This window comes from Halichoeres trimaculatus, unplaced genomic scaffold (genome assembly GCF_033239565.1).
Source record: "Halichoeres trimaculatus isolate MK-OKI-2021-1 unplaced genomic scaffold, fHalTri1.1 fHalTri1_scaffold_12, whole genome shotgun sequence".
NCBI lineage: Eukaryota > Metazoa > Chordata > Actinopteri > Labriformes > Labridae > Halichoeres > Halichoeres trimaculatus.
The window spans coordinates 33199231-33219118 of NW_027437190.1; the positions used below are offsets into that span (position 1 = coordinate 33199231).

General features: G+C 41.1%; 1 protein-coding gene across 1 annotated transcript; it reads right to left on the bottom strand.

Annotated features, from left to right (window-relative positions):
* Positions 1 to 3379: 3379 nt before the first annotated feature.
* On the bottom strand, positions 3380 to 18823 carry LOC141800855 (pleckstrin homology domain-containing family O member 1-like). The gene is made up of 6 exons (XM_074683684.1): positions 18517 to 18823; positions 15518 to 15664; positions 9879 to 10019; positions 6880 to 6984; positions 5135 to 5233; positions 3380 to 5038 (listed from the first exon to the last, which is right to left on the bottom strand). The coding sequence occupies exons 1-6, from the start codon at positions 18541 to 18543 to the stop codon at positions 4346 to 4348; spliced, it is 1212 nt and encodes a 403-aa protein (XP_074539785.1). The 5' UTR covers positions 18544 to 18823; the 3' UTR covers positions 3380 to 4345.
* Between the last annotated feature and the right edge of the window lie 1065 nt (positions 18824 to 19888).

The window sequence follows — 19888 nt, forward strand, 5'->3', positions numbered from 1 at the left end:
TTTTTCCATTACAGTTTAGTTTTAATTAGTTTTAGAACGGGCATTCTAGTTTTTATTTAGTTTTGATTTTTGCAACAAGGCTTAGTTTTAGTTTAGTTTTAGTTTTTCATACCTTATTAACCAGGTGCAGGATTCAAAAAGGTCAGAGTAAATATTTTGTCATACTGTTTATTTTCAAGTCCAACATAGAGCTCACTGCTCAGTCAATGCTGATACTGAACTGTTGGATGCTGCCATAAACACAAGAAAATAATATAAACTTAGTATAAAAAATATAAACATAAATTACATAAAAATAATATAAACATAAATGATAAAAAAAAACTATAAAATATGAGCTTCAAAAAATAAAAACTTGGACTCTGTAACAAGTAAACTATTACAGATGCTCTGATTCATTGCTCCTCTACTTTTTGTCTCAGCACAGCGCACAGCCAGTCAGTGCAGTAAACAAGCTCATCCCAGTACGTCGCTGTGATGGTGCTGTACGGCGTTGACAACTGCCGAAAACTGTCGTAAAATTTGTTGGGAAAATGTGTCAGATTAATTTAAATCCTAAAGGCAGTTAATATTGTCAGAAACTATAACTAAGGACATTTTGTCTTTAATTATGATTCGTTTCAATTAGTTTTGCTAACACAAGATACAGTTTTAGTTTACTCATCGTTTTTGTTTTCTTTTCTAGTTTTTATTAGTTTGAGTTAACTGCAATGTATTTTAAATTTTAGTTTTCGTTTTTAGTTTCGTTTTTCGTTAACTATTATAACTTTGATGCCAGGGCAGGCTGGTCCAGAGCTGGGGGCAGTGGACACAAAGACTGGTCACCTTAAGTTTTCTACCTGGTTTTAGGGGTGACCAGTAACACCTTTCCGGTCAATCTCAGATGACGATGGTGTCAACAACAAACAGCTCATCAACAGTCTGTAACAATCACTGTTCACCCGTCCACACCGGTCAGCAGCGATAATCCATAATCAATACCAACTCTCTCATCCTACAGCTACACGTTCTAATGTTTGCTTCACGATCAGTTTACTGTAAATATCTGATTAACAATCATTCAGATCAGGAAGAAACTGATGTAAAAGTGAAGTTTCAAGCATTAAATTTACAGATTAATGGAGGATTTATTGATCTCTAGAGAATTTCTACCTGAGACCTTGAGACAACGCCTGCTGTTAACTATTGATACTCTCACTTCAAAGTCAATCCACAGCCTGTTTCTCTGCTGTAAACTGTCTCTCAGCAAATAACCTTTGAGTTTAGACCACATGGTGGCGCTGCAGGTTAGCTCATCACTACAGACTGGCTTCAGGTTATCTGTTAAGTTCTACTAATCAGTCTGTTTCTGCTGACACTTCAAATAAATAAAATCTCCACAATGTTATTTCTGTTTAAATTTATGAATGCACTTAAAAAAAAGGTGAATTCATAACTAAATAAAAACTACAGAACATCTGCTAAAAAAATCAAACAAAATGAGCATATTTGAAGTCTAATCCTATTTTATCCTCATCGACCATCATTTCATAGGCTGTCTCACAGACCCACCCAGGTGCATGCTGGTCCTCTGTCTACCTGAGTGATGTTGTTACATCGTTAACCAATCAACTAACAACAGAAGACAAACTAATTAAGCTTCTTATTATTAAAAAAGCTGAACATCAACCACCAACAAACAGCTCCTGGTCCTGACCTTTGAACCCTGATGATGTCACATATTAGGCCACAAGTCCAGGTCAGGTGATCAGCGCATCTGACAGGTGAGTAGGTCCATCCTAACATCAGCTTTGTGTGGCTGAGAGGGGAATACACCGAAAATGTTGATATTAAATATTAATTTATTTTTTGTTTTTGCTCTGTTGACTTTTTCATTTTAACTCCTTCCTCTTTATTTTGAAGACGCTGTTGAGAGGATCTGTTTAAAATTGACTGCAGCGCTACCTTATGGCCCGGAGTCTCACACACGCTGTCGTCAAGGCGTGACTTCTAACAAGGCCTGATTTGTTTTGTTTTGGAAATGAATGGAGATGGATTACAAACAGTTTAGCCTGTGTTAGCCTTTAGCTCGTGCTCTATCTCTCTCCTGTTTATCTTTCTTTTTCTCTTCTGTCCTTTTTCTGTCTGACAGTTAGGCTCCAGTGTCCACCATCACTACAAAATTAATCACAGAAACTGTTTTTTGTAGAGGGAAAACACAGATAAAAACAAGTTTAAACGTCAGAGCCTCAACTTTCACGGTTCAGCTCAGATTTGATCCTCTTTATTTACCTTCTTCAGTGGAAACAAACACTCCGTATGTGTGTGTGTGTGTGTGTGTGTGTGCGAATCAAGTCGTTTTGTTTGCATTTGTTTGGCTCTGCAGAGACTCACCAGACAAACAAATCACCTGCAGCAGAGCCGTTCAGGTGTTGAAGCTCCGCCCCCTCTTCTAAAGGTAAATGAGTTCAGAGTGCAGTGGGAGGTTTGCATCATGTTTGCATCAGTTTATAGAGAAATCTCAGACTCACTAAACCACTGTTTTTACAGACATACAGGGTTCACCTGTTCTCTCACCTGAGCTCTTTATCTAAACTGATCCGACAGGTACAGAGAGTCTCTGAGCGTGTGCAGAAGATCTCCTCTTCCTGCAGCAGGTTAGCATGCTGCAACCTGAGGCTGGATGGAGCTAATGTTGCTTTTTCATAGCAAAAGCTAGGGTCCAAATTTAGTTTTTGAGCAGCTTTTGTCTCTTTTTAACTGCCCTCTACTGGTCAGGAGGGGAAATGCATTTACTTTTATTGTTCATACATAAAAACAAAATGATCAGACTGATCCTTCACACTCAGGTGAACCCTCCATCTGCAGGTCTGAACTAGAGGTGTTAATCCCGAGTGTCAGATTACATCACCTCACACACACACACACACACACACACACACACAGATAAATGACTCAGACTGATCCGGTTTCAGTTCGCAAGTTTTTATTTGAGCACATGTACTGATCACAGCCTACATCACTACTGCACTACATCTCCCATCATCCTCTCTGGCTTTAAGGCTACAGCAGCTGCTGGGTACCAGGAACTCAAGCTACAGACAGGAAGACTTTAGAGACCAGAACAGATCTGGTCCAGAGCTGATCTGAGAGTACCGTCTGTGAAACAAATCATAAAAACTGAAATTCGTACAATAAGAGATGAAAAGTGCCCCCTAGTGGTCAGAGATGTTAATGTGTTTGTAAAATAATTTGATTTGAGCCTGTGTCAGCCCCCTCTGCTGTCAGCGAGAGGAAACAGATGAAAACACACAAGAAACAGCTGATCTCAGGTTGTTAGAGGTATAAAAGTCTGAGTCCTGCTTAGAAAAATAAACTCTGGCCTCGGCCGAGGAGCTCAGGTACCGGCTGGATCGTACGCTCTCCTGGCTCTGGACGGTTTGCTGCTAGTTTCTCTTAGCGTGCACGGCGTGTCACTGACGTCTCTACAAACTAAAACACCTCCTGACGCTTCACACGAAGAGAGCAGACTAAACATTAACAGACAGTCATGCTAACAGCAGACGTAGCAGGACTCTGAGCTAAATGCTAATGTTAGCATGTGAAATGCTAGTTAGAAACGGTTAACCATCAGCCACAGCATGCTAACATGCGCTAATCAGTTGGATGGACCATAAATGAGAAACAGACTCATGGTACCAAAAAGGAAGGGGGTGCGGGTGTCAGACCTGCACTATCTCGACTGTCCAGCAGGGGGCAGGGCTACCTCTGATTGACAACCTGTCAGTCAGGATGTTGACGTAGCGATGCGTGGAGTCTGCTTCTCATTTATGGTCTGTGATGAAGTTCATGTGAGACGTTTTTACTGCTGGTTTAACATCATGGAACAAAGAGCTGACCTGATGGTGGCGCTACATTCAACGCAGGAGGATTCCCAAAGTAAGAGTGATTGTACCCTCAGAGGTTATTTACACGTCATCGTACCGCCAGCTGTTTCAGACTCCTCTGGGTCTGAATACAAAACATTACAAAGAGATGAAGACAGGATCAGAGTCCCTCCTGGTCTGGTCCTGGTCTAAGCCTGGTCTGATCCTGGTCTTGGCACATTTTCCTTCGCTGTGTCCAGCGATCGGTTTCTGTTAAAGGTTCCTCGGGTGCTGCTGGTGCTTCTGCTGGTTTTTGTGCATTTACTTCAGGGACGTTTAAAAAACCCGGGAACATTTCAAATTCAGATCCTGGGTCCTCTGTAGACCTGAGACCTGAACGTTTCCCAATAAGTTAAAGTCCATCCTGGAGCTTGCAGCAGCTCCCCCTGAAGTCTCTCAGTCCACCTGACCTGATCTGGTCTGACCCGGTCTAGAACAGCTCACTTGGGGCTCTTGCGGTCCTGGGTGAGTTTGTTGCTGTTGGAGGGGGTGAGGAGGGGTGAGGAGGAGTCCAGCTGTCGGTACAGCTCCTTCAGCTCCTTCACCTCCTCCAGCACCTCGCGGGCCTGACTCCACGCCGCCTCCGCCTCCTTCAGGAGTCTCTCTGCTTCAGCTCGGGTCGCCTCAGGCGACTCCTTCCCCTTCACCTTCCCCCTCTCCCCCTCCGCCTCCCCCCTGGCCTCCGTCAGCAGCCGCTCCGTCTTCTCCAGCTTCTGGCTGATCAGGTCCTGCAGCCGGCTGAGGGGCGCCGCTGTGACGCCGCTGCTGGTCCGGTTCTTGTTCTTCACAGCTTTGTTCTCCGAGTGGCTCAGGATCTCGTCCATGGAGGCGCAGCGGTTTTTCTCCGCCGGCGTCAGACGTTTCCCAGGCTGAGGGGTGTGGGCGGGGCCTGTCTGCTCCCAAACCACCGCCACCTCCCGGGGAAGGCTCTGGGATTTCCCACTAGCCTCTGCAGCTCGGACAGACAGAGCACCGTCTGTTTTGGATCGGGGACAGTCTGGGCTGAGGTGGGCGAGCGATTTGTCCAAGTCGACCCTGAAGGCATCGCAGCCATTGGCTCCCTGAGGAGGCAGAGAGTCCTCCTCCTGGATCAGGTCCAGGGTCAGCATCCCGTCTGAGGAGGAGGTCGAGGCCTGACAGAGGAGAGGGAGACACAGACAGAGGGAGGTTAAAGTCACATGACGACATCACCTGAGACAGATGAGGAGGAGCAGGAGGAGGAGACTAACCACGGCCAGCAGGTGTCCTCTGGTGGGCAGCCTTCGGTTGTGAGGGATCTTGACTCGGTCTCTGGTCAGATGAGAAAGCTGAGAGTCGTCTACGGTCACCTGTGAGCAGAGAGCAGGTGAGATTCATGTGTTCATAGATTCATGTGTTCATTTATTCATGTTCTTACAGTCATGTGTTCATAGATTCATGTTTTTATAGTCATGTGTTCCTAGACTCATGGGATCAGATTCATGTGTTCATAGATTCATGTTCATGGATTCATGGGTTCAATGATTCATGTGTTCATTTATTCATGTTTTTACAGTCATGCATTCATAGACTCATTTGTTTATGTACATGAGTTTATAGAGTCTTGTGTTCAAAGATTCATGTGTTCATAGATTGATGTTTTCTGAGTCACGTGTTCATTGACTTGTGTTTATAGACTTATGTGTTCATAGACTCATGTGTCCATAGACTCATATGTTCATTGATTCATGTTTTAATAGTCATGTGTTCATAGATTGATGTTTTTAAAGTTATGAGTTCATTGACTTGTGTTTGTGGATTTATGTGTTCATAGACTCATGTGTTCATAGATCCATTTGTTCATAGTTTCATGTTTTTATAGTCCCGGGTTCATAAACCCATGTGTTCAAGGACTCATATGTTAATGGATTAATGTGTTCATAGACTCATGTGTTCATCCCTCTGTTTGTGTGGATGAGTTGTTTATGACTGAGTCATCTGATCCGCACAGCTACTGATGAGGTTCTCGGTGCCTACATGTCCCATGATGCATTGGAAGGAGCAGCTTCAGCCTGTTTTTGATGTGTGTGTGTGTGTGTGTGTGTGTGTGTGTGTGTGTGTGTGTGTGTGTGTGTGTGTGTGTGTGTGTGATAGAGATAAAGAGAGAGTTTGCATTGATCAGCTGATCGATTGATGGAAAGGGCTGTGGAGCAGACTGCAGCTTGGACACACATTTAGATAACACACAAACATAAACACACACAAACACACACCCAGAAGCTGTTCTTAGTCTCAAGCTCAGGTTGTTTGGATCACACAGGTGTTTCAGGTATCTTAGATGATGCACCTGAGGTTGTTGATACTTTTTAACATTTGGTGCAACACACACTGACATGTTCTGACACACATGAATGTTAGTTTTATGTTTTTCGCTGACTTCCTGATTGTTTTTCAGCAGTTACACCCTGATTTTACACCGCTTAAACACAAGTTTATTCTTTAGAGCTGTGGTACACAAACAGGTGTTAATATTGTTTCTTTCTCACTGTCATGTCAAAACCAAATATCTTGGTATTTTGACTCCTACTTGCTAACAGCTAGCTCTGATGCTAACAGAGACCTCCCAGAACTCAATTTACAGGCCTCATCTTTCAACCTCCTGAAATCAGACGTGTTTCTGGGCTCATGCTAAGATTAATTAAAGTATTTTCACTAAAATCTGCACTAGACGAGATGAGTTTTTGTCATGCTGAATGTCATTTTCACAGGACAGAAGCTGCTTGTAGGAGTGTTTGTGATTTTTCTGATGGGTAATCAAAAAGGAAATGGTGTGTTTATGGCCGTAATAGTAGTCTTGTCTGAAGTGTTTTTATGAAGTGTTTTCAGACACAACCTTTGACCCAACAATAACTGAAAAAACAGGGTTAAAATTTAATTAAACACTCAACAACTTCCTGTTTGCAGCCGTCAAAGTCCTTTCAGAATAAAAGCTGCTGTCTGAGCTGCGTCCTCTCACCTCGTCCAGGATGCTGTTCTTGGCTCGCTTGATGGCGCTGTTGAGGGCGTTGATCCACGACTCTTTTTCCTCTGGACTGACGGCCAGGAACTCCAGGTTAGGGACCTGAACACACACACACACACACACACGTTAATGTTAGCATGTGTGACAGAGTATGTTGTCTGTGTTGGAGCTGTGTGAGGAAACATCAGCTTTCAACAAAACTTTTCCTGTGAAACACCAAGGGACTCACACACACACACATGCACACACACACACACACACACACACACACACACACACACACACACACACACACACACACACACACCCATCTGGAGATGAGTCTCCCACTGAGGATTCAGAAGCTGTGTGTGTGTGTGTGTAACAGAAGCTGCCACCTGTCTGCAGGACACCTGATCCTCTCCCCAAGGCATTCTGGGTATTTGTGGAATGGCCTGCAGATATCTGCCGACTGTGTGTGTGTGTCTGTGTGTGTGTGTGTCCTGCTGTCGAGGAAAGTGTTGCTGAGCAGTCTGCAGCTGTTTACAGTCAGCTGTGAGTCTGTTTCTGCTCCACTCGTCTTCAGTCCGCTCTGAGGATCCATCATGGCCGACCATGGATCATCTGTTTAAACTATCATCTGACTCTTATTGTTGTTATTGTTGTTGTTGATCAAACCTGACAAACTCATTGGAAAAATTACCATAATCTGAATATTTTCATCAGATATCCAATCTTTTGCTCCTCCACATAAACATTAGTCATGTTTGAATTGTTGGTTGTATTTTGAAATTGCTTGTTATAGCCATCTAGCTAACGCTGCTATAGCCACAGCTAAAGCTAATAATAGCTACAGCGATGTCAGAGCAGGGAGACGCATTCACAGGAAACAGACTTCACTACAATGAACTGCAATTCATGAATGATTGGACTGATAAGCTGCATTCAGGAGCTACATTAGCTACATTAGCTATGATAAGCTAACGTGACAGTATTCATAAGTAAGTACAGTATTCAAACAAAATAGATAATAAAACTATTGTGTTGTCTTCTATTCTATTCTATTCTACAAATAACTTTGAATAATTAATTTAAATTATTGACGTTACAAGTGTATGAATGTGTCTTTCAAGTGCATCACCGCAAATCTCTTGGGACATCATTTTGCTAGCTTGCAATTGCATTTATTTAGCGGAAAAACAGAGTTAGCAAAGTGTGCGAAACAAAGCAACACAATTAAAACTTTCTGTACTGATAAAAACCAGGCAACAGAGGGAAGTTGTAGCATTTCTCACTGCATAGCTAAGCATGGAAAACCATTTGAGGAGACTTTCTTATGGGTTAGGGTTGATTTTATGAAAGGAATATTTCTTGGCACTTAGGACATGGGTGTATTTTAAATTGGCACGAGTCATGAAAAAGGTTGCCTACCCCTGCTAGCTTAACGTTAGCTTTTCATAGCTTAGCTGTCTCATCACTCATGTAATGCAGTTCATGGTAGTGAAGTCTGTTTGAATAAATGTGTCACCCTAATCTGACGTCAGTTTATGATTACTTCGTAAAACTGTGTTTGCTTTAGAAGAGAAGAAACAGTCGCTCAGACTACAACAGCCAGATAGGGACTAGCATTGACGTAGCGGGATTTAAGTAGCGTCTTGTTTCTAAAAGCTGTGTTGTCACCTCTTCCCCTTAACCCTGAGACAGAGGAGGAGGGGAAAGTGACAGTTGGGATTTGCCCCAATGACTCCGTAGAATTCCGTCTTTAAATTAAGAGTTCTAGAACTCCTGCTGTTGCTCTCCACACAGATTCTGTTGCATGCATGCTCCTGATTGGTCGATACTCCACAGGCTGCAAACAGGAAGCAGAACACTTTTCAGACTCAGAGCCAGACCAGCTTAAAGGTCCCATATTGTGCAAAAATCACTTTATTAAGCGTTTCAGTGAAATTTGTGTGTCTTTGGCTTCCCTCCCAGTCAACAAAATGTTTTAATGACAAAACCTGTACTTAGTAGTGCTTGTGAATGTAAAATCCTGACCTAAATCGAGCTGTTTGGATTTTGGGGACTTGCCAACGTCAGCGATCCCCTTTTTTGACTAATTAGGAGCAAGTCTGACCTGATAGGTCCACCGGAGCAGATACCCCCGAACCTCCTCCCCACTGCTGAAGAGAAATCTCTCCAGCACCGGGAGGAGAATGCCAAAGTTGAAGAGCCATCACTGCTCTGTTTTTGGCTGTAAACAGCCACATAGTTCCATGATCAAGCTTCCCATCTCAGAAGAAGACAAGACTAAAAGCTAGAGTTCATTTATCAAGGAAATGTTCCAGCTACACTCAGTAAAACTGCATGTGTGTGCTAGTCACTTCACGGCCGACTGCTTTTCCAACTTTGGACAGTCCAACAGAGGGCTAGCCAATAGACTGGTCCTGAATCCAGGCGCATTACCAACCATCCTCCAACAAACCTGGGACCCTGGAAATGTGAGTATTTTAAATGCTGTGTGCTGTGGAGCAGATGTAAGAGCTTTTCCTCAGTGCCCCCCCTGTCTCTGTGTTAGCTTCAGGATGCTAGCTTTAGCTGTGGTTAGCCTGTTGTTTTAGTCTGTAATGTTACGGTAAACGAGCTTCACTGTTTTCTAAACATTGTGCACTCGGAGCTTGTGGCGCCGCTCTCAGTGACGTGGAAGATCAGGGCGGTATCAGCGGTGGCTCATTTACATATGAAGGCCACGCCCACTAAATCAGAGCGTTCTGAACAGAGGGGCTATGAGAGCCTGGAAACAATGCTGCTGTGCTTGATTTATTGGCTTTTTGGACCAAAACATGTTACTACCATTTCATGAAGACATCAATGATCCAGATTAAACTGCAGAAAAGGAGCAGAATATGGGACCTTTAATAAACCCCGATTGGAGCTCTGACTGGAAACCAACGGCAGGATTTTCCTAATCTAGTTTCTGAGTGTGTAATAATCCCAGTGTAATGAGTGTGTTTATGTGTGTGTGTGAGGTGTACCGTGTTTCCAGGTGAGCTGCAGCGCTGCAGTCTGAACTTGCTGTGGTTCTTCTTGGTGCGACTCTTGTTCTTCCTGATCTCTTCACAGCGCTCGTAATCGGACAGGTCCAAGACCTCCTCAGCGCGGCCCAGCTCCTTCACCTGCACACAGGTCACACAGGTCAAAGGTCACAGCACAGAAACACACTCTTTAAAGCACAGTCTGGTTTATTTTTAAACTTTATTCAGAGCCAAGCTAACACTTTCCCTTTGTGCCAGTCTTTACGCTAGGCTGAGCTACTTGATTCTTTCTATAAACACACACACACTTACACACACTAAGAGATGAGGATAACCAGAAATACTGTATTTCACAGTCTGTTCCTGCTCACTTCCTTTAAACTTCCAAAATAAAATGCAAATACAGTCAAATGAGTGAAGCTTCATTTAAAACAGAGAAACGAGGACTGAGAGGATAAACACCCAACACAGGCTCCAGCCACCCAGAGGATCACATGACCAGGGGCAGACTGCAGCTTCACCAACAGCTGGTTTCACTTTGAGCTTACTGGAGAGGGTCTGCAACAGTCAACTGTCTGCTTACACACACTGAACTCAGACAGGAAGGAGCTGCAGTGTCAGTGAACACACACAAACACACACAAACACACACACACACACACACACACACACACACACACACACACGGTGGGTGGTGTTAGTACTTCCTGCAGCAGCTCAGGTCTGCGGTTAACTTTAGCTCGTTAATCTCCATGGAAACAACATCCATAATTAACCAGCTTTAAACTGAGACTTCCTGGGAGAGAGGACACACCCACCACACACTCACACACACACTCACACTCATACACACGTGTGTATGAGTGTGTTTATGTGTGTCCCCTCTGGCAGTGATAACTTCCTGATGGTGTTCCTACTCCATCAGACGATCAATAACCAATACCCACTGATCAGCACTGTTATATAACCTCTACTCTGACCTTTGACCTTTCCACACAGCCACCAGAGGACACACTGAGCTCAGATCTGCATCAGGATCAAGCGTCCCCTCACTTGGAGTTTACCTGAGCGCCTTCCCAGACGCTCAGCAGGTCTCAGACTTTGAAGAGTGACGTAAGAGTGAAAACACTTTCCTCCGAGACACACACACACACACGCAGGCTGACATCACCACACTGACCCATGGATTTACTGATTTAACCACAACCGCTGAGGTCATTTATCAGAAAACTCGTTGCAAAGCCAACTGAATTCCCCCTCAACTCTCGGGAAAGATTAAAGAGTGGGTGTTGTGCTTTTTTAGTCTTTATTTTGTCCCACTGGGGCCCCCGTAGAATTTTTTTTACATGATTTTTTACATCCCTGGTGTTTTAGTAAACCCATATTTTAGCCTCTGTCTGAAACACTTTGTTATTGTTACTGTCTCTTTAAGGCTGCCCCTACACAAACCTTCTTCCTTCTGATTGGCCAGTTCTCTGGAGGTGTTTGAGGCCTGCTAAAAGATCCTTATATGATGATCCTTATGTGAAGGATGGAGCCAGAGGAATTGAAATGTATCAGTGGAGACGCACCAAACGTGGATTGAGTGGAAGTTTCCTCCAATCCAGAATCCCAGGAGATGCTAATGCTAATTTTACGACAACAGTAGCAATCACCTGGCAACTACGCAACAAAGTACAAGCAATCTGTTGAGTAAATTCTCAGCAACCTTGAAGCAACCAATAGGTTGATTCCTAGCAATACAATGCAACGTTGCCAACCAATCAGATAGCTCGAGGTTTGCTTTGTGCAACAGGAAGTTGCATTTTAAAGGATGAGTAGTCAGACCTGTAGGTGGAAGGTTATATCCTAGAAAATGAGCTTTACTACATCTCCCATCATGCCTCAGTGCTCAGATTCCTGCTGTCTGATTGTGTGTGTGAAGATGAGGGGTGGTCCCTGCGCCTTTGGAGGCTTGTGTTGCCATGGAGTCCCCCCACCCCCTCTCCACCACCACCAACCCCCTGACCTCTTCTGTCAATGGCCTTATTTAGAGAGAGAACACACACACACACACACACACACACACACACACACACACACACACACACACACAGAGCTCATTAAAACAACAGCAGATTAATGAGTGTGACGGTTTGAGAGCAGGTTCAGATTAACACAGTGACACAGGAACAAAGCATTCAGACACAGCAGACACGTCATGTCCCAACACCACAAACACACAGAGTCCTATTTATTCATCAGTCACAATTAATACTCATTAATAATCAATAATTAGTGTTAATAATTCATTAATACTACAGGTAACAATGAAAGGAAGGTGATGGGGGAAGCTGAAGAGGAACTAACCGAGAGATTAACAAACTGACTGACTGTCAGAGGACTCAGTGACTCAAACCTGAGTGTATGCATGTGGTCTGTGTGTGTGTGTGTGTGTGTGTGTGTGTGTGTGTGTGTGTGTGTGTGTGTGTGTGTGTGTGTTTGTGTGTGTGTTTCTATTCCTAGTGAATCAGGAAGTTGGGTTGAAGACAGGCGTCACATGACTTAAACCTTCACCACAGAGGACTAACAGTGTGAGCCTTTACACACACACACACACACACACATACACATGTCTAAGGAGATAGACAGCCAGACGCCCTAATTTGGTCGTAAGACAGTTTTCACAAAGCTTCTTGTGTCATGTGACAGCTGACGTCTGATTGGTCAGAGAGAGGAAGTGACAGACTTCTGGAAAGCTGTGATATAAAAGCTCTGATGACCGTCGTCAGCTGATCTGAGGGTGAAGTTTAAAAGTTCAAATCTCACCGATCGTTTCACCAGGACACTAAAAACAGCTTCATTATTCATTGCAGTTTCCTGTTGTGTCCTGTTTTCTTTTTAAGTTAGGAAACTTTTTTTAGTTTTAACTTCCCTCTGTTGCCTCTGACTTCCTTAAAAACAGGCGTCGTTTCAGAGAAGTGACTGTCTCATCAGTGAAGAAACACCATCAGTGTCAGACATAATGTCTACAAATCAGGCTGTGATAGAAAACGTCACAGGAATCATTTAATCATCTTATTCTGTTTCTTTATGGTGTTCCTCAGGGCGGTGTTCTGGGTCCACTGTTCTTCAGATAAACCACACTGTTAGCTTAGCTTAGAAGCACTGATGCCAAATGAAAGCCTAAAGCATAGGTCTGACTTTATCAGAAAAGTTTCTTTCACTTTCATTCCTAAAAACATCGTAACAAGAGTGTGTTTACGTTGAGTATCCTGGTTTTTAAGTTCTTTGTGATAAACACCTGGTTTCCGATCATGAAGTCTTATTTCTGCAGAAACCTGTGAATTTATTTTTTCACATCTCAAACCACAGCTCTTTTTAAATCTGACAACATAAGAGCACTGAGGTCAACTCTACATCCTCTTTTTAATCTTTTTTAACATGTATTTATAGACATGCTCTGACAGGAGATGTTATCTGCGCCGGATTTAATCCTCTAAATGTGCCTTTTCTGACTTTTTAGGCCATAAAACAGATGGGGTTTGATATCTTTATCTATCTTAAATTTTTTTACGTTCTTTTTTTTCCTTTCTCTTTTTTTTTTTTGTTCAGGACTTTAGCCTCTGTTGCCTTTTCCCTTTTTTTGAATCTTGTTCTTGATTCATTTCTTATTTTTTAATTTTTGTATTTTAAATGTTTTATTGTCCTCCCCACATATACCTTAACATAATTAACATAATAAAATATAATAATAATAATAATAATAATAATAATAATAATAATAATATTAATAATAATAATGAAATAATAAAAGTAATTAGAATAAAAATAATACTTATACTAACTATTATTATTTAATAAATGTTTATAATTATTATTATTATTATTATTATCATGATTATTTTAATAAATTAGAAAAAATAATAATATATTACTATTTACAATAATTATATTACTTATTATTATTATTATCATTATTATTATTGTTAATAATAAAAATAAAATGATAATTAATAATAAAAAATGATTATAATAATAATAATAATAATACTCATAGTGATTCTTATTGATATTTCTTCAATGTTTATTATTATTATAATTAATTAGAAAAATAATAATAATAAATACTTTTAACAATAATACTACTTATTAATAATATTTTGATTATTATTGTTATTATAAATTTTTTATTTTATTATGATTTTTATTGTTAATATAATAATAATAATAATAATAATAATAATAATAATAATAATAATAATAATAATAATAATAATAATAATAATAATAATATATTTTAACGATTGTATTTATGTTTATTTTTATTATTATTTTTATCATTTTTTGAGTGAAGGTTTGACCTGACTGTTCTGTATTATGTGGCCTCTTCACATAACAAAGGTTTTTTGATTGTTCTTTAGTATTAATCAGCTCCAAAAAAACTTCACAGGGCCCTGCAGTTGATTTAAAGGCCATGAAAAGGTTTGAACAGACAAATTCAGAGTGTGTAAATTGTTACGTCTTGTTTTCCAACATCTCTATCAGGACAGTTCAGATCTAAATAAAGGTTCTTACATAAAGCTCTGTAGCAGATTAAAGTATCACTAGACTGTCTTCAAGAAGACGTGATCTCAGAATGTGCTCTAAAGATCCCAGGTCTAACTTCTGTTCTGAAATAAACAGTTCAGTTTTAGCCGAGATATTTCCAACAAAAGTTGCTGTAATGTTCTGTCCATCAAAAAAAGCTCTTTCAGGCTGATTGGTTGATTGCTGTTAAAACATGACCACAGACAGTAAAACATGGACGTGAGCTCTGTGACATCACTGTTTGTTTATACTGGAAATGCTGAACCCAACCTAGCTTTATTTGAGTCAGGATGAGAAAAACAGCTACAGGGGGCCTGTCAGTCAGTCAGTCAGTCAGTCACACCCTCACTAAACAAACACATCAGTTTGATAACTTGATAAAATAAATGGTTATGGTAGTTGAAATCATGTTTTGAACCAGTCTGTAAATGTGTTTATTTCTGCTGTAAAGATCTGCTTGTTGAATGGCTGTGTATGTGGCTTCTGCTGTTTCTGCACACAGCCTCTAATGGACACTCCAGGAACTGCAGTTAATTTTATTTTAACACTTTAGCAACAGCTTCATGTTTTATGACCGGAGCTGGATGCTTGGCTCTAACATGATGCTCTGTGGTGGATTAACCCTCTGTCCTGATAATCCCTGCAGACACTCGTTGAACCAGACTTTGTGGCAGATTACGGTTCTCGTCAGTGGGAGATGTGGATTCTCTCAGCCCTGTTTTCTGTCTTTCAGGGTTCTCTGAGGACGGTTCCCTCCTGTGAGCGGTGAAGAAGTGAAACTGGAGATCTCTCTGTCTCAGCTCGCTCTGAAACTCGACTCCTGGTCCGAGAGGAACTCTCTGTTTACAGTCAGAGGAAAAAGCCCCTGATCTGGTCTCACAAGATCTTTGGGGTGCTCCCAACGACTGAGTGATGAATCTGTTTCATCTTAATCTCAAAGATTTAATGTTCTGGTTTTGATCCAGATGAGGACGTGTGGAGTCAGATCTAAGCGAGGTGACAGGAGTCAGATACCTGTCGGTGTTTCTGATTGGTTCAGTTAATTGATCACCTGATGATTACACACTCACCTCTTTCTCACAGATGAACAGCTGATCCGCCCTCAGAACCACGAAACGGTTCTTCCAGATCTCCCTGAAGATCCCTTTCCCACAGAACTTCCTGATCCAGCCCACCTTGTCAGGCTGAGCGTGTGAGGGGGCGGAGTCCTGAGGGCCCTGTGACAGGAAACAGGAAGCTATCAGTGCAGGTTTTGGAAACAGGTGAGCATGTCTGACTGTGATTGGACGGCTGAACACCCTCTTCTTCTTCTTCTCTTTAGAAACATGTTCTGCCACAGACAGAAGAAGAAGTCTGTGGGTGAGGAGTTCATTAAAACTGATGACTCAGATGATCCTGAAACAATGAGTCAGATTATTATCAGGTCGACACGTTTAAAGCCTTTTAATCTGCAGGTTAATACAACACCAGGAGATGAGGATGATAAAGAAAAGTGTTTGTTTGTTTGTTTGGGCTCAAGGAGAAGAAGAAAGAGTCGGCTCCACGTCTGCACCGGCTCTATTGTAATTCAAACACACACACACACACACACACTCTGCAGCCACAGTGTCTCTACCAGCCCTGATTACACCTCAAAACATGTTCAATCATTACATCCCAAAGTGACACTCTGTATGTAGTTTAAATTTTCTCTTTAATGTCTAATTTTGTATTCTTATTGCTTTTCTATTTTAATTTTTATTATTGCATTTTTGCACTTTGTCTGTGAGCAGCTGTGGCAAGAAAATTTCCCCCATGGGGGATCAATGAAGAATATTCTGTTCTCCTCAACAGACCACAAAGAGCTGGTTAGCTCAGGTCATATTTTCGTCACCCTGCAGTTTCCTCAGTCGTGTTTAATGAAGCAGAAATAGTGACGGAGCATTAAAGTTTGGTTTCAACTTCAACACCATGAAGTTACCTGTTTACCCATGAATCACCTGGGTTAACCCTACTCTCTGTAAGGGACTGTACATGACTACGTGAACATCAGGCTGTGTAAAAAAACATTAGACCGAACCAGCAAGACATAAGGGACTGTACAGAGTGAGATCAAAACAATAGAATGTAATTAAAGTAAACAATATAAACGAATATTAATAAGCCGTATGTTACTAAAATATAAGAATAAAACTACTCAAAAGAATTTTAAAAACACTGAAGAATGTTATCAAAATACTGCAGAGTTATTTAAGTTATGGAATCAGACCAAAGCAATAGAATGTTTCCAGAGAAATAGGACCGTTTCAGGGGAAAAGAATTATGTCAAAGAAATAGAATGGTGTGTAATGAATAGAATGTTATTATAGGAAAAGACAGTTTTCAGAGGAATAGAATGATATCAGAAAGTGGAATGTTATCAGAGCAATAAAATGTTCTCAGAAAAATAGAATAATGTTAAATGAGTAAAGTGAATCTAAGGCATAAAATGTTCTCAAAGAAATGAAATGTTTTCAGAGAAACAGAATGTTATCAAAGGAATAAGATGTTATCAGAGGAATAGAATGTAATCAAAGGAATAAGGTGTTATCAGAGGAATAGAATGTAATCAAAGAAATGAAATGGAATAGGAGTAGAGTGTTATCAAAACAATAGAATGTTGTTATACAAATAGAATGAGCTCAAAGGAATAGAATGTCATAGAAGGAATAGAATGTTATCAAAAGAATAGAATGTTGTTATACAAATAGAATGTTATAGAAGGAATAGAATGTTATCAAAGGAATAGAATGTTATAGAAGGAATAGAATTGTATTAAACAAATAGAATGTTATCAAAGTAATGGAATTTTATCAAAGGAATTGAATGTAATAGAGGTAATCGAATTTTATTAAAGGAATAAAGTGTATAAAAGGAATAGAACATTTTCAAAGGAATAGAATGTTCTCAAAGAAATAGAATGTCATCAAAGGAATAGAGTGTTATCAAATGAATAGAATGTAATTGAAGTTTAAGAATGTTTTCAAAGGAATAGAATGTAATAGAAGGAATAGAATGTTATTAAAGGAATAAAGTGTATAAAAGGAATAGAATGTTTTCAAAGGGATAGAATGTTATAGAAGGGTTGAAATGATATCAAAAGAATAGAATGTTATCATACAATAGAATATTATCAAAGGAATGCAATATCATCACAGAATAGAAAGTTATTAAAGGAATAGAATGTTATCAAAGAATAGAATGTTATAAAAGGAGTAGGATGTTGTCAAAAAAATAGAATGTTATCAAAAGAATAGAATGTTTATATACAAGTAGAATGTTATCAAAGGAGAAGAATGAGCTCAAAATGATCAGTAGAGTAGAGTAAAGCCTGGTTTGTGTGACTCTAACAGGATTAAAATGCAGATCGTGCTGTACCGAAGCAGACTCCAAACTACAGATTGAGAGTATGGCAGTTTATTTACAGGCTGATAGAGCTCAGATTGGGATCGGATCATTATTTAACACTCTCAGGGTTAATGTGAGTTTAATCAGGTTTATTCTCTGTCCCGTTATGTAACTCTGTTAAACTGTCCGCTAACTGAAACCGGAGCTGCTCAGCAGATTAACACACCACACGCTTCCTCTCACTCTTCTCTTTCCCCTCTCTTCACTTCTCTGTTTGAAGAAACACATCATCTTTCTGTGAATCCGACTCTTTGTCATGTTTTCTGTCTCACAGTAGAAGCAGACTGAACCCATCTTTAATAAAAGGAGTCAGACTTTAGCTCTGGCTCTCTGTCAGGCTGTCAGGCTGCTTTAACTGTGTCTAACGGATCGGTACAGGATCAGAGGAGTGTGTTTAGGACGGTCACACAAAGTGTGAGAGTTCACTTTATCATATTTTTCACTCTTTATGTCTTCAGGCCAACATCTACTCCGCCCTTATTCTGAAATCCGGAAGATGAGCTGGAATCTTCCTTCAAAATAAAGCATCAAACTAATCCGGGAGGCTTTGTTCCTGGAGCTCCGGTCTAACCTAAGGCTCTAAAGGGATAAAACGGACCGCTGTGAGCCGCCGCCGCTCGGTGTCGGTCCCGGTGACACTCACCCGTTTCCCGGAGGAGTTCTTCTTCATGTTGGCGGCTGTCAGGCTGCCGGTGTCGGTGTTTCTCCCACTTTGACGATAAGTCCGTTATCCGCTCAGAGCGCGTCAGAGCGGCGCGAAATGAAACACACAGACCGTTAAAGTCCGGAGGAGAGGACCGGAGCCTCCTCCGCTGCTCCGCCGCTCCTCAGCTGCTGATCCTCGGGCTGACTTTGATCCTGGCCCCGCTGCTCGGTGCTGCTGCGCCGGGCTCTGCTGCTCTCTGACCGGCCAGGAGCCGCTCCGTGAGTCAGTGTCCGGTTACTCCTCCTCCCCCTCCTCCTCCTCCTCTCATCCCCCGGACTCCCTGCTGGCTCAGCGGCTCCCCGGCAGCGAAACAGCGCCCCCAACAGGCTGAAACAGACAAGACAGAGCATCATCAGTTTTTATGAAGTTCAGTTTTACTTCAGAACTCTTGATTTCAGACTTTCTGTGGATAAAAACTTTTAAGTTATTTCATTACAATCAAACTGAGGCGTCCTTTATTCAGAGGTCTACATTAACTACACTCACTGCTTTTAAAGCTCCTCTAAGCAGTTTTTAGCAGGTTGTGAAACAGACTAAAATTAACATATCTCTTTCTGACTGATAAAAAGAGAGCATAAAAAATCAAATTAATTACTTTAGAACAAGTTTTTTAACATTTGGACTCACTGGAGGGGGGTAGGTGTCAGACCCAGTGATGGCTTTAAAACATAAACCTGGACAAAGAATTTCAAAGGTTACACCTGACTTGTTTAAAGGTGCAAAAAGAAACAACTAGACATGACAAAAACTGAAAATTTTGTCCACAGGGGGCACCAAAAGCAACAGGAGCTTTAAGTAAAATGTTAGCCAAAAAAGCAACAGCCACAATTTAAGAATATAATCGAAGTAAAAGTGTACACAAAGCAATTGTAGAAATAAAATCTGATGCAAGAGTGGGCTACTAATTAAGATATTATATAAACACAGTGATACTGAAGTAGAGCTACAATTGTGTGATGATTAAAGATGCCACCTTGTGGCTCAGAGTGTCCACACACTGTCGTAAATCACTTTTAGTGAGGCGTGTGTAATAGTTTTGGAATTAAATGGAGATTGGATCAAAACAAATTTTCTTTGTTCAAGACAACTTTTACTGAACATGAAACACGGAAGTGAGGTATTTATCAGTACAGTTACATAGCGCGGTTAGCGGTTTGAAACATGACACCAAGCAAATGTTGTAGCAGCCAGCTATAGGTAGTGCTATCGGCAGCCTGGTGCTCCAATGTATCTGTAAGCTAACGTGACAACAAGTAAACTCTGTCAGTTTGTTTGTAGTTTAGTAGCTGTTAATATTTAGCGCAGCTAG

Bases quoted from the DNA above. Each gene is read 5' to 3' on its own strand.
- LOC141800855 (XM_074683684.1), bottom strand. From the start codon at position 18,543: ATGAAGAAGAACTCCTCCGGGAAACGG. The intron at 10,020-15,517 runs GTGAGTGTGTAA...ACCTGTGTGCAG, and splicing joins TGTTCATCTGTGAGAAAGAG to GTGAAGGAGCTGGGCCGCGC. The intron at 5,234-6,879 runs GTGAGAGGACGC...CTCTGCTCACAG, and splicing joins AGAACAGCATCCTGGACGAG to GTGACCGTAGACGACTCTCA.